Consider the following 14,416-nt stretch of genomic DNA (forward strand, 5'->3'; position numbering starts at 1 on the left):
CTAATGTAGTGGGCCGGCGTTACATTGGTCATGATGATGATGATGAATGATGATGGTGTACCTATTTATTTTTAATATTTGACACTCGTTCTAGTCTCTAACCAATAAAGTAAGTGAAAAACTTATGTATAGTCCGCTACAGGACGAGATGGCAATCGGGGTATGAGGCAGGGGGACGCTCCGCACAACCGCACGTCACCCGCGCCCGCCTGCACTGGGTTACTGCGAGGGATGTGCGGGGCATTCCCTCCCCGATTGCTATCCCGACCTGTCGCGTATGTACTGTACAATAAAGGACAATAATCAAGTAAGAATAGCTCACCCGCAACGCTTGCAAGGCATATAGCCACTAATAACACAAACACAATTTTACACATTGTCCTATCTAACATAAACACAATGTCAATAGCCAGCTTCATTTTTCTCGGTTTATATATTGTCTTGAATATCATATTCGATTAGATAATGATAAAAATAATAAAAAACTTAGGACATGATTTATTTAGATACCCCGCCTCATAGGGATACTTACCACGGAAAACGAAGTTCGAATGCAAGAATTTCTAAGAATTTATAGTTAGAATGAGTAATCTCTTTAAAAATTTGTCTGGTGGGAGGCTTCGGCCGTGGCTAGTTACCACCCTACCGGCAAAGCCGTGCCGCCAAGCGATTTAGCGTTCCGGTACGATGCCGTGTAGAAACCAAAGGGGTATGGGTATAATAAAAACTGCCATACCCCTTCTAGCCCGCTATCATCTTAGACTGCATCATCACTTACCACCAGGTGTGATTGCAGTCAAGGGCTAACTTGTCGGCAAGAAATATTGTACATCGACCTTTAGATTTCGGCTTCGTCGGTCTCAACGACAAAGACAACGATCTACGAAATCGCTATTTCTTTCTAAAGGCCGATGTACAATATTTCCTGCCGGCTACTGTAAGTATTCTAGTTACCTATAAAAACCTAGGTATTTACAAGTAACGACAACCAATATAATACCTGCCAAGACAGTAAATTTTAGTTGTTTTTCAGACTCGAAAAAACGAAAATTCATATTATAAAGGGAAAGTGTTCTTGTTTGTTGGTTTATTGGTTTGTCCTTCAATCGTACCGCAACGAAGCAACGGAATGAGGAGTGACTGCTCATATTATAAGACTTTTAGCTGTTTTCAATAAAATTCATAAGAATTGAAGGAAGTTTTTAATTTCGTTGATATTTCTAAGCAATTATCCTCAAGTTTCGTAATCAAAATCATTATATTGCATATATCTACACAAATCGCCCAATATCACTTATGTTATGGCTTATGAATAACTAGTTTTACAATGTCAATTTAGGGAAGAACCGTTATCGGTTCTACCTACAAATAGCTCATAAAACGTCATTTGACAAGTAGATAGTTGTATTAATAGGTATAATACCTGCAGTTTCAGCGATCATATTAATAAACAGTTCGATAACTCACCAGAGCTGAAACCTTACTTAACTGGATAGGAATAGGATGAATTACTTGGTTGATTTTAGTTGGTAGGCTAGGCTACGAAGTCAGTTAAAAGAGCCTAATTTTCCGCAAGCGGAACTTATCCTGCACCGCGGTACAACAAAGCCGTAGGTACCTACTGCTGAGTGATTTCACTTTTCGATATGGTATGCCCGGTATGCCAAGAAGAAACCAATGATAATCTACCAGATAAGTACGTTTCCATGTTTATCTACCCTTACAGCATCCCTTCTTTGGATGCTTCATAAATCAGCATGAATCGCTGGGTTTGTGGGCATGTTAACTCCTTTTCAATAAAATAAACAAAATAATTATATAATTCAAATTTTTTATATATAGCAGTAGTAATATGCGTGAGTGACGACATACGTAAAACTCTTGGGTAAAACTTACTGATTATATATGGATTATATACTCTTTGGTATACCCCGGTTTTCGTTTAGCCTTTGAGTACACTATGGAGAACTTTCATATTTTCCTCACGATGTTGGCCTTCAGCGTATATATTTTTATGATTGCTTTCAAGGAACATACTTGCTCGTAATTGCAAAAAGTTAGAGTTGCGTGCCCAGGATACCCGGGGATCACTAAGCTCACTTTGTGAGCCGGCGATGAGTTGGTCATGATGATGGTGATGATGACAGGAATGAATAAATCTGCTTATTATATGCATAAATATAATTATTATTACCAGTTGTCAGTAAAACAATTATAGTCCGCGATAAGTTGAGATGGTCATCGGGGTATGAGGCGGAACACGCCACGCACACCTGCACGTCACCCGCACTCGCCCGCACCGCTTTAGCGCGGGGGTTGTGCGGGTGTGCGGGGCGTTCCTTCCCCGATTGCCATTTCAACCTGTCACGTACCTACTATATTAATCTATCGTAAGCTGGTTAAGTAATAAAGTGAAAAATAATTATTTAGAACGCTTTATTTGTTAATATCACAAAAATATAAAAACACATTCAAAGAACTCCATTTTTTACGAAAACTTTTTGGCTCTGTCACCAAACGGGCATGCATGGGCCACAGCATCCACCACACACAGCGACTCCAGGGTAGCTGCACCGTTTCGCTGAACACACCCCAGGTTCCGTGCAACAGTAGCATGGACAGGGCTTGCATCTGTTAGGCCTGCAGCATGGAATTGCTACAGAGTCACAGATACGACCAGGCTGGGGAATTGGATTTCCAGGCTGCAATCAGAAAAATCGGGCCTCATAAGAAAACTCAGAGGCACTCTGATCAAATCAGAAATGACGAAATCCGTAGCAGAACTAGAATAACCGACAGCTCAACGGGTTGTCACATAGTTAGGAAAACTGATAGACGTTAGGGTCTCAAGGTGCTGGAATAGCGACCTGGCACCGGAAGGCGCGACGTTAGAAGACCGCCACTAGGTGGACGGACGACATCAGACGAGTCGCCGAGAGCCGCTGGATTAACGCGGCGCAAGACCGTGGCGTCTGGAAGTCCCTACAAGAGACCTATGTCCAGCAGTGGACGTCTATCGGTTGACGATGATGATGATGAATCATAAAAATATGTCACTACTATGATGGATTTGTTGGATTATTGAATTGTCCTTCAATCACGACGCAGCGGAGGAAAGGATCGACATGATTTATTTAAATGCGAAAGTGTTTGTTTTTGGTTTGTCCTTCAATCACGACGCAACGGAGTAATGGATCGACGTTATTTTTTTGCATGAATATAGTTAAAAACCTGGAGAGTAATTATAGGCTAGTTTTCATCCCGGAAAATCAAAGAGTTCCCACGGGATTTTTATAATCTTAAATCCACACGGACGAAGTCGCAGGCATCAGCTGGTATCAAATAATAACGAAAAAAAAGCTATGCAAAAGATCGTCTTCCGTTTTAAATTATGGTTTTAAAAGGGATAATTACTTATCATTATTATTTCCGATCTGACAATTCTTTGCTTATCAATTAGGTATTTTATTGCCTAATGTATTAACAACATCGTGCATGAATAACATAACGATAAGCTGGATCTCAGTAGCGATAAATTAACCAGTAATTTATAGTTTGATTACAACTTTTGGCAGGCGAAAACAAATTGCCTCACAAACTTTAGCAACATCTTTTTTTTTTTAATTCAGATTACATAATAAATAAGTTAGCCCTTTGACTGCAATCTCACCTGGTGGTAAGTGATGATGCAGTCTAAGATGATAGCGGGCTAACCTGGAAGGGGTATGGCAGTTTTTATTAAATCCATAGGTAGGTAGCCCTTTGGTTTCTACACGGCATCGTACCGGAACGCTAAATCGCTTGGCGGCACGGCTGCCGGTAGGGTGGTAACTAGCCACGGCCGAAGCCTCCCACCAGAAATTTAGAAATTATAAAATTCCAAACCCCTGCCAGGAATCGAGCCCGGGACCTCCCACTATTAAGACCACAGCGCTCACCAGGGAGGTCGTCAAATGTTAATTAATCAATCTAACTTGTCTAAGAGATAATAATTTTTGTTATGCTACTAGGAAAACTATAATAATTTTCCGTCAGGGTTCAATAGAAACGCTTACGCCAAATAATTCATCATCATCATGATCAACCCATCACCGTCACTAATCACGGGTCTCCCTCTCAGAATGAGAAGGGTGGCCATAGAATTACAATCACCTAAATATTATGTTCTTGCTCTTCACAAAACTGAAATATCAATAGTATAATAGATTGAGCGGCGATAGTGGCAAAGACGTCACGTCGTCTTCCTATTCGGGAGGTCCGGAGTTCGATCCCGGGCACGCACCTCCAACATTTTGGTGTTGTGTGCGTTTTAAACGGTTAAAATATATCATCAGAAGAAAAACATCGTGAGGAAAACTGCATGACTGAGAGTTCTCCAAGTGTTCTCAAAAGGGTGTGTGAAGACTGCCTATTCGCTCTTGGCCTGCGTGGCTTCTGCCATATATCCTTCTTATTCCGAAAGGAAACCTGTTCTTAGTAGTGGGCCGGTGATGACTAGATGATGATCTACGATGTAATGATGATCTATGATGAAAGGACCTACAGACATTGACTTATATATAACTTCGTAAGGACAGGGCCATTGAACAAGCAAAATGGCACCGATTCATTGGTCCTAAAAATGTTTATTTAGCACCAATGCAACCTCAGTGACGTCTGGATTTCAAACGGGTCGTTCATTAGTATCTAAGAGGTGGCGCTGATTTATTTGGTTCCAAAACCGTGAAAAATTTTATTCGCTTAGGCATATCTTGTCATTTATATCGATGCCTACAGACCTTATCGCATGGTGGGCATGGAGGCAAGCAAGGCAGGATGGGTAGTGCCGGACAGGGAGTTGGACAGGGTCGCACGGGCGCCGGACATGGGGAACAGCCACCGCCTGGACACACCGAGCATGGCCCCAAGTCGTTCCTTGACGCTACACACGGCTTCGTTGAATATGGATAGCAAGCCCCACACGGCATGCCTGTGCATACGCAGGGGTCATAACTGTAAAATGTGGCACTCATTTTAACTTTTACTATTTTTTTAATTGAAATATTTTAATGAAAAACTAAAGATTTATAACATAATAATAAATGGTTGAATGGTTTTTAATAAAAAAAAAAGAAGAATGCGATATGACGGATATGACTTTGATGAAATTGATGACACTAATATTTTCTTCTTTCGTGTCACAGAAACACGCACGGAAATCAGTAAAAGAGGTCAGCTCAGCTCTTCTTGAGCGAAGAGAATTTACATCCTTCCAAAATAGATTGATCTGTTTTCTTCAATACTATGGATGTTTGAAAGATATTTGACAAACACTTAAAAATATAGAAAAATTTATAAAATATATATTGGATATCAAAATCGTTATAAAAATTGAAAATAAATGTAATTTTTACATAATATTTAAGTATTTAATTTATCTAAATTTATCGTAATGTGTGCGTGTAGTTTCTGCCCGACATGTCCCGCGATTCTTCCATGTGGCACGGGACGATGCTTGTATACGTGTCCTCCGCCGCGGGCCTGCTGTCAGCCGTGCTGCCCGCCTCCTGTACCATGCACGCCGTGTCCACCGTGCAATTGCAAACCAGTGTTCAGACCTTGTCCAGCACCTATAATACCTGATGTTGTCCCTCCAATAGTGCCGGTATTACCTCCTTGTAAACCACGAAGGCAACTACCGTATGAAGCTCCCCCGCACCCACCACCAAGACCAGTTTTTTGCCCACCAGTCCTACCTTGCTGCCCGCCTCCAGAACCTTGTGATCCGCCTCCAGTAAGTCACTTTTTAATCTACCTATACACACATCGATATAGATCTTTATCGAAGTATACATACAATTTCTTTTCATTATTTATTTAATTAAAAAATTAATATTTTCTGTCATTTTAAAATAACTGCTTTTTAGTGAACTCTTAATTGAAATTCTTTCAGTCTATCTATCCAAGTTTTATTTAAACTGAACCGATTTTGACGCGACATTTACAATCTTAGTTCACTTATACTTATAGGCTAGGTATTTTTATCTTGGTAAAGCAGACTTCTTACCTCCCATTCCCACTTGCCGTTTGTTGTTTGTCGCTTGATATTCCAGTGGCAGTACATTTTGAAACAAAATCGGTTTCCGACAAGTGCGAATAGCATCATATAAAATGTTCTGCCACTGGAACATCTATAATTTAAACCCGGGCCTGACAAACGACAAGTGGGAACGGGAGGTAAGTCCTACGCGAATTTTCAAAAACTTAGTCCACGAACCTAAATCCATATTTTCGGGCAAGAGCTATAGTTATATAAGTTAGCTAGCTTGTAGCTAGCTAGTTTGTAATTTTTAAACTAAGTAAGTTTTTTTAAATTTCTGCTTAGTGACCTTGATGATTTTGGAGACCCCTTGGTGGTTTTATGTTGTATGGGGGTTCCAAGTTCGACTCTCGGCAGGTACAAAGACGTACCGCCAAATGATGTAGCATTACGGCACGATGTCTCGTAGAAACAGATTAGGGGTAGGTATAGTTTAATTAAACAACCCTTCCAAGTTACTTTGCTTCCATCTTAGCTGTACTGTCACTTCTACCACGAAGTGAGATCGCGTAAAGGGCTACATGACTAATCATCGTACTCTCTGATTTTTCTATTGTTTGTTTCACAGGTATATCCTTGTCCAGAACCCACTCCTTGCTATCAACCGGTATTGCCTTGCTGTAACCCTCAGTGCCCGACTCCAATACTCCCCAAGCAACGCCCTATATGCCCAAGAGCACCACCTCCTCCATATCCATGCCTGCCAGTCTGCCGCAGTTGCTGTTCGTATTGCGAGCTGGACCCAGTGACGCGACGAAGGCCTTTAATAGTTCACAACAGTGTCTTCGATACACGACCGACAAGCTTTCCTGCAGATTGTTACACAAGAAAAAATCCCGGTGTCCGATACGCTATATCTAGTACTAATTACTTCAAGCAGGTGAGATAATTTACATAATCGCTACTTAATATTATAAATATGCGCAAGTGTGTCTATATGTCTATCTGCTATAGAATTTTTAAAAATCCTTTCTTAGCGGATGTCTACGTCATAATAGCTATCTGCATGCCGAATTTCAGCCCGATCCGTCCAGTAGTTGGAGCTGTGCGTTAATAGATCAGTCAGTCCCTTTGCTTAATTTATATGTTTCGAAGACAGGTTACTTACTTACTTACTTAAATGTATACGGATCGTAGTTTTTTTACACAAATTAATGCTCGTCTGTAACTATGAGTTCGTGCTTCATTCATCTAATTAAGTTAAAGTTTGTAGGTACAAGTTTTTTGTTGGGACTTGCGGGTAGGTTTTTCTAACGTACGTTGCTGGTACTCTTGTTTACTAATTATTTACGTACAGAACCTAAGTAGGTTGCACGTGAATCGCATAAATAATAAAAATAAATACGGATTTTATTTTCCAGGGTCCACAATCTGGCAGCTATTATCCCGTCAATGTTCCTCTTCGGTAACAAAATTGTGATTGTAGATTTGTGCAATATTGTTTTTTATTTATAGTTTTACATACCTTTATTATTTAAAATATCTTTTCAAATTTATAGTTTAAGTTAATTTAAAAAAATGAAAAGTCGATACAGAGTAAACGTGATTTTTACGCATACACTCCTGTTTTTATTTCTGCAAAAAATGGGTTGGTAAGGTACCAAAATGAACTTACTTTAAAACCACTGTTTTATTCTTTAATTTTACTTATTAATTATTGTCGCAAAACAAAACTTAACGAGGAAATCACTGACGATGTTAGTCCAGCACTCTTGACTTTCTTGATTCTTCCGCGATTCGCTTTACATTATTTGAGTATGGCAGCTATAAATATTGATGCAAGGATTCACAGTATAGCACCTCTGTGTCTGTGGCGCGTTGCTCTGGCACATGTTGGGTTCAGGTCCACGTGAGTATTTGTTTGGCACAGATACTGGTGGGCATGACAGCATACAAATGGGCATCGGCGAGGCACGAACTGTATGTGCACAATTAAGCATTTTGGAACTTTGAACTGTTTATTTTTTCACTTATAAAATTTAGAATCTGTTTTATGGTAGACAAACAAATGTGTCATCATACCTAGGTTCGGTATATTTATACCCAAATTACAGCCTACAAGATTTACCAGTTTTATCTAGATGGCCAACCAAAATTAATTAATTAAAATATCGTGTTGGCTACGACTCTACGAAACGCTACGACAGAAATAACCTCAATCGAAATAACAGTAATTATTGATCATCTGAAATAATATTAAATTATCTAATAAGGTCCATAAATCAAATCAATTGATACCATGGAAATATGCTCTACTTTATGCAGCATTTTCAAAGCTACGACAGGTCTTCGAATCGTTGATACCGCAAAGCCTTAAGACTAAGGTCTTCAACGAGTGTGTCCTACCTGTGATGACGTATGGAGCGGAAACGTGGACACTGACAGCTGTTGGCCACGTCCACAAACTAAAAGTCGCTCAGCGTGCTATCGAGCGAGCTATGTTGGGTATCACTCTCAGGGATAAAATCCGGAACGAGGAAATTCGCAGTAGAACAAAAGTGACCGACATAGCTCAAAGGATTAGCAAGCTGAAGTGGCAATGGGCAGGTCATGTCTGTCGCAGAACCGACGGCCGATGGGGCAGACGTGTTCTGGAGTGGAGACCGCGTACCGGTAAGCGCAGTGTGGGACGACCTCCAGCCCGCTGGACCAATGACCTGAAGAAGGTGGTGGGGAGCGGGTGGATGAGGAAGGCTGAGGACCGTGTTTGGTGGCGTGCTCTTGGAAAGGCCTATGTCCAGCAGTGGACGCAAACAGGCTGATGGATTGGATTGGATTGATTGATGCTCTATTAACGATGTAAACCATTAAAAAAAATGCATTTGGCATTTCGTCAAAAGGCCTCTGACCTTGTACCTGCGCAGTGGGTGATTTATTGATGTATGGCTAGAGTATATTATGTAATGACCAGAAAAGTTGAAGTATGACCCACAGGTCGCGGTCGCGTGTCACTGTTTCATTTCCTCACAATCGAAGTGAAAACCGAGTGTATAAACTCGGTAACAAACCCATTTTACCTTCGACTTAAATATCTGCCCTCGCCTTCGGCTGGGGTAGATAAGGGTCTCGATAAAATGGCTTGTTTTATGCCCTTGTTGTACAATTTACTATTATAGCTACCAATGATATACCACCTACATGCCACCTACATCACACGTACTTGTTTTTTACTACCTGTCTATTTATGAAAGCATTATATTATTCTCATGATTCTCCGACAACTATAATATCAGAAATGTGAAAAGATAAAAAAACGGATAGTTTTATAATTTAAAATTACAAAGTACTTAATATTTACTTATTTAAAGATTTTCACTATCCCAAAGAAAATGTGTAGTTTAGGATTTAATTTGCCAAGCTTTACGGAACCTCCTAACTGCACACCATGTTATCCTGTTCAGGTCAGTATGTACCTCCTACGTTCATGCTACGCTCCATTGGTTCACATCGATGCTACGCTCCTACGAAATTTCGAATCGGTAGGTATAAGGCGCAGTTGCATATGGTCACTAACTTTAGGCCTCATAAGATAAAGCTCAGAGTCACTCAGCGGGCGATGGAAAGAGCTATTTTTGGAGTTTCTCTACGTGCTCAAATCAGTAATGACGTGATCCGTAGAACAAGAGTAATCGACATAGCTCAACGGGTTGCGAAGCTGAAGTGGCAATGGGCAGGACACATAGTTCGAAAAATCGATAGACTTGGGGTCCCAATGTGCTAGAATAGCGACCTCGAACCGGAAAGCGCAGCGTTGGAAGATCCCCCACTTGGTGAGCAGATGACACTACTTGGTACTTGTTCTATGGAGTATATTTTACTTAATTGTGTCCGGTACCTTTTTCGCTCCACTCAGCACTTTTGTAAAACCGCAGTTACCAGATCGTTTTTTACACGACTGCCCAAAAAAGAAGTGTAATGTTTTCAGGGTTCAGTATGTATGTAGGGTAAGTTTCTTTGGTCCACTACTAATTGTTAAACAACTACAGGGTTTAACATGCCTACCATGTGGAATGGACCCTGTCACTGTACGGAGACCACTGATTGTCCACGACAGCACTTTTGACTACCGCCCCACTTGTTGGCCGGGTATGCTTCTCAATAGCCAGGATAAGAAAGTCAGATACCAGCTTATAAATTACGAGCGGCCGGTAAGTGTAAATCTTAAAATATGATTTTATTTGTTATTATTCAGATACAAGTTAGCCCTTGACTGCAATCTCACATGGTGGTAAGTGATGATGCAGTCTAAGATAAAAGCGGGCTAACCTGGGTGCAATTTTTTTTTAATTACCTGAACTCATACCCATTTGGTTTCTACACGGCATCATACCGAAACGCTAAATCACTTAGCGGCATGGCTTTGCCGGTAAGGTGGTAACTAGCCACTACCGAACCAGAATAGACCAGAAATTTAGAAACTATGAAATACCAAATCTCTGCCGGGAATCAAACCCGGGACCTCCCACTAATAAGACAACAGCGCGTACCACTGCGCCAGGGAGGTCGTGTACTGTGTACATATAGGTAATACACGTGCATTATATAATTTTTTTTAGCTTCATTGTCATCGTATTAAATAGCCATTTAAATTTTTTATTTTTTATTTTGAATCGCATGAAAATAATATAATTTGATTTCAGGTTCAGTCTCACTACCCGTCGTGTGCTCCATCGTATAACTAAATAACCAGTCTCATCTAATGTAAGTTATATCCTACAAACCTGTGCTTGTCTTCTTAGATAGAAAAGATAGAATTTGGCTTAGTTAAAAGCTTAAGGTTTTTTCGCTACTGTATAATTTTTTATTTCTAAAGATTAGGTACCTAAGTATTTAAAACAAAGTTGCAATTATACAGGTTGTAACAAGAACGCTAGCAAAAACTTAGCGTTATTGTTATACTACCTACTAAACACAATACCAATAACCATTTGCCTCATTTTATAGTTTTAAGTGATTTTACAAACCCGCAGTGTTTAGCGTGCAAAACTCGGGTCAATGCCCCGCCTATGACTCGACTCCGAGTAACCTACTCACGTAATGTTCGTTGACTCTGGCGTCAGTCAGATGTTTTATTTGCAATGTATCGTAAACTTTTACAAAATTAGGTATAGGATTTTTTAGTTTATTTTTTCGCGTTTTTTTTGCGGTAGGTATCATATCAGTAATCATCGGTACTATTATCTGTCTTCGTTTTTGCCAGCGTTCTGGTTACACCCTGTATGTATGTCTGTATAGGTACTAAGCTTTAAAATAGATCGTATTAGGTAGGATTTAGGTAAATAGGTAAGTCCATGCGTGAAAAGTGGGGACGTGTAAGCTAGTTAATTAGTGAAAGATGATACTTGAGCACTAGGTAGGTACTAATTCCCTCTGGTACTAACTACTCAACAGCGATGGAAGAACATCTTACAATAAAAAATAATGTCTGTTTGTCTATGCGTTCGCGCAACGTTCATCCGCTTGAATTGAAATTTTGCACAGTTGGGACTAGCTGGAATGTTTCTGAGATAAAATATCATAAACGTACAATAGCATGCGAGCCACATAATGTGGTATGGTCGTACCAACAAGGGCTTTCTTATTAATTTCATATCCATTAAAACCTCCTTTGATGATCCACTCTGCTTATTTTCAAAATTAGAACTAGGGTACAAAATTATTGAACCAAAATGCTTTGACATTGGCATATTGTAAGATTGACAGTCATCATTAAGTAAATATTTTCGGCAAAATTTTCACAAGTGTGATAAATAAAATCAATATTTAAACACCAAAATAATTCGAACTTCCAAGGAAAAAATTGCAAAATGTGTAACCGAATGGGACTCATCAATCAGCTGCAAACCATTATGTCCGCAATTCAGTAAGTTTACATATGTAGATACTCGTACCACAGTCTATGGAGAGACACAGTAGGTTGTCCGATGCCCTTGATCTCGTGGTAAATGACGACCACGATGACTCTTCAATATAGGTCCCAGAATCACTGGGGCCGGCCGTCCCGAATCGCTCCCATAACTCATTTGACGGCTTCATCGAACTTCTGTAGAACAAACTAACCTTCTCTGTGCTCGTACCTTCAACTTTCCCAGTATATAGCCATCTATTCTAAATTCTAACCTTATTCAGCCTTAAACTCAAGTTAAATTCGTTCACCAATCACCTAAACTGCTCTCCATACTTGAAAACGTATGGAAAAGCAGTGCCTAAATTCATAGAAGGTAAGTACTTTGACTTTGTTCACACTTACCGAAGCTTCAGTTAAATCGGGACAGATTTACATCAAAGATACGCTGTCTGATTTTAACTTTGTCTTAAGTCTGAGCAAAGACCTATATACCTCATGTCCTTCATTCAACGTTCTTTTTTTCAGATCTGGCAGTAGTGGTTGTCCTCATGCTTGCTGTTCGCCCAGCAGTCCACCATCATGTTGCGGCAGGGGCGGATCTCTCGTCACAGTTTACAGTCAAGTAGCTCATATCCAGTGATGTACCTACCAGACGACTTGCTCTCTTCATATTTCAAAGTTATTTTCTGATGGAAATTCTTGTTACAGTACTAGCTGTTATAATATGTATTATTATAATCCCAATTGGACCAATTTATAAAATTCACCCTCCTTTTTCTACAACCGCACCGCACGCGCACGCCACCGCAAGCTATTTCACCCTCAGCACCTGGTTGCCTGGTGCACTTCAACCGCCCGTTATGCCAGATCCTTTTTTCCATGCACATGCAAACTGTGGAATCTACTCCCTTCGGCGGTGTTTAGTGGTCCTATTAGATTACAACATGGGGATATTTAAGGGGTTGACCAACAAATTCCTGAAAGGCTGGTAACGCGTTGGCGGTTCCTCTGGTATTGCAAATGTTCATGGGCGGTGGTAATCACTTAACCTTCACATACTTATAACTTTTCCATAGATATTAAAATAATTTTGTCCATTACAGATGCCATACTCGCCGTGGGTCAGCCACCGCAACCAATCGCAGCATTCGACAAAGCAACCATTGCAGTGGGTCACCATGGTCCTAATTGCGTCACGACTTCTTGAACATCAGAGTTTTTCGATGCTGTTTAAAAGATCTGTTTTGTCATGTGAATGGATTTATATGTACTGTAAAATTATTGTAATTAAACATTTTTTTTACTTTTCTCCGTTGTTATTTTAAAAACTAGTTATCAATATTAGGTACCTAAGTCTAGTTTTTTTTATATTTTGAATCCTTGAAGGTTTGTGCGACTGCGAATTAATAACTAATGCATAGATACGATATATACCTTACTGTTCGCGACAGGAAGGTGACAGGTCGACATAACAATCGGAGTGCGGACGCCACGCACACCCGCACAGCCCCCGCGCTAACCCAATGCGGGATAGCGTGGGCTTAGCGCGGGTGACGTGCGGGTGTGCGGGGCGTTCCCCGTTTCATACCCCGATTGCCATATCGACCTATCGTGATCGCGAACTATACTTTGGCTCCTGGCTACAAGAAAGGCAGGAAAGTCTCGGATTCGTATGTCAGTATAAGTAAGTATTATAGTGTCGTCTGTGGTGTCGTGTTGTAAGTGTCGTTCTCGTCGTTCTCGTTTCCTTGTCTTTTAGTCAATAGTTGTGTTCGTTCGCTTCTCTTTGTGCGTATGTGCGCGATTCGTGCATGTGCAGTTGCCATGCAGTTGCCTAAGCTTGATGCATATGTCACTTGTCAGAGCGATTCGTGCATGTGCAGTTGCATGGCAGTTGCATAAACTTGAAGCACATGTCACTTGTCAGAGACTCTGACGAGAGTGATTCGTGTAGGATTCATGCATATGCAGTTGCATTAAACTTGAAGCAAATGTCACTTGTCAGAGCGATTCGTGCATGTGCACACAAAGAAAAGCAAACGAACAATGATTCATAGTCATAGATAATATTATATGTACTTAAGTTCCATGGTAGGAGATGGTAGCACACATATAGCACAGCTGAAAACATTGATGTCGGAGCCACGCTGAAAGACTGGCATCATTATACCCTCAAGATACCCTCAGATTATACCAATGTACTCTGTGAGACTGGCAAGTTGCCACTGAGTGCCAATCATGAAAAAATAAGGAAAATGACATAAGTAAAATTTTTGTACGTAGCTCGTTTATAAAATTTGCATAAAAAAATTAAAATAATATCTAAATTTAATAAAAATTTGAAAACAATTATTTATGTGAAGAGCGCCTTTTGATTGTTAAGACAAGAGTATTTAAATTTAGGGAGAATTCCGTAAATTCTTGTTTACATTTAATGAATTTAGGTAATTTAGCTATAATGCGTAAAAAATGACTCCTACCGCGCCATT

General features: G+C 40.2%; 1 protein-coding gene and 1 long non-coding RNA gene across 2 annotated transcripts; both read left to right on the forward strand.

Moving 5' to 3' along the window:
* Positions 1-5,312: 5,312 nt before the first annotated feature.
* On the forward strand, positions 5,313-7,576 carry LOC117988687 (uncharacterized). Its single transcript, XM_034975857.2, has 3 exons — positions 5,313-5,773; positions 6,648-6,959; positions 7,441-7,576. The coding sequence occupies exons 1-3, from the start codon at positions 5,432-5,434 to the stop codon at positions 7,486-7,488; spliced, it is 702 nt and encodes a 233-aa protein (XP_034831748.1). The 5' UTR covers positions 5,313-5,431; the 3' UTR covers positions 7,489-7,576.
* A 4,206-nt stretch (positions 7,577-11,782) lies between these two features.
* Positions 11,783-13,158, forward strand: LOC117987913 (uncharacterized). The gene is made up of 3 exons (XR_004674369.2): positions 11,783-11,942; positions 12,453-12,605; positions 13,031-13,158. It is a non-coding gene; the product is annotated as an uncharacterized lncRNA (long non-coding RNA).
* Positions 13,159-14,416: the final 1,258 nt, after the last annotated feature.

Source organism: Maniola hyperantus, chromosome 2 (assembly GCF_902806685.2).
Source record: "Maniola hyperantus chromosome 2, iAphHyp1.2, whole genome shotgun sequence".
Lineage (NCBI taxonomy): Eukaryota > Metazoa > Arthropoda > Insecta > Lepidoptera > Nymphalidae > Maniola > Maniola hyperantus.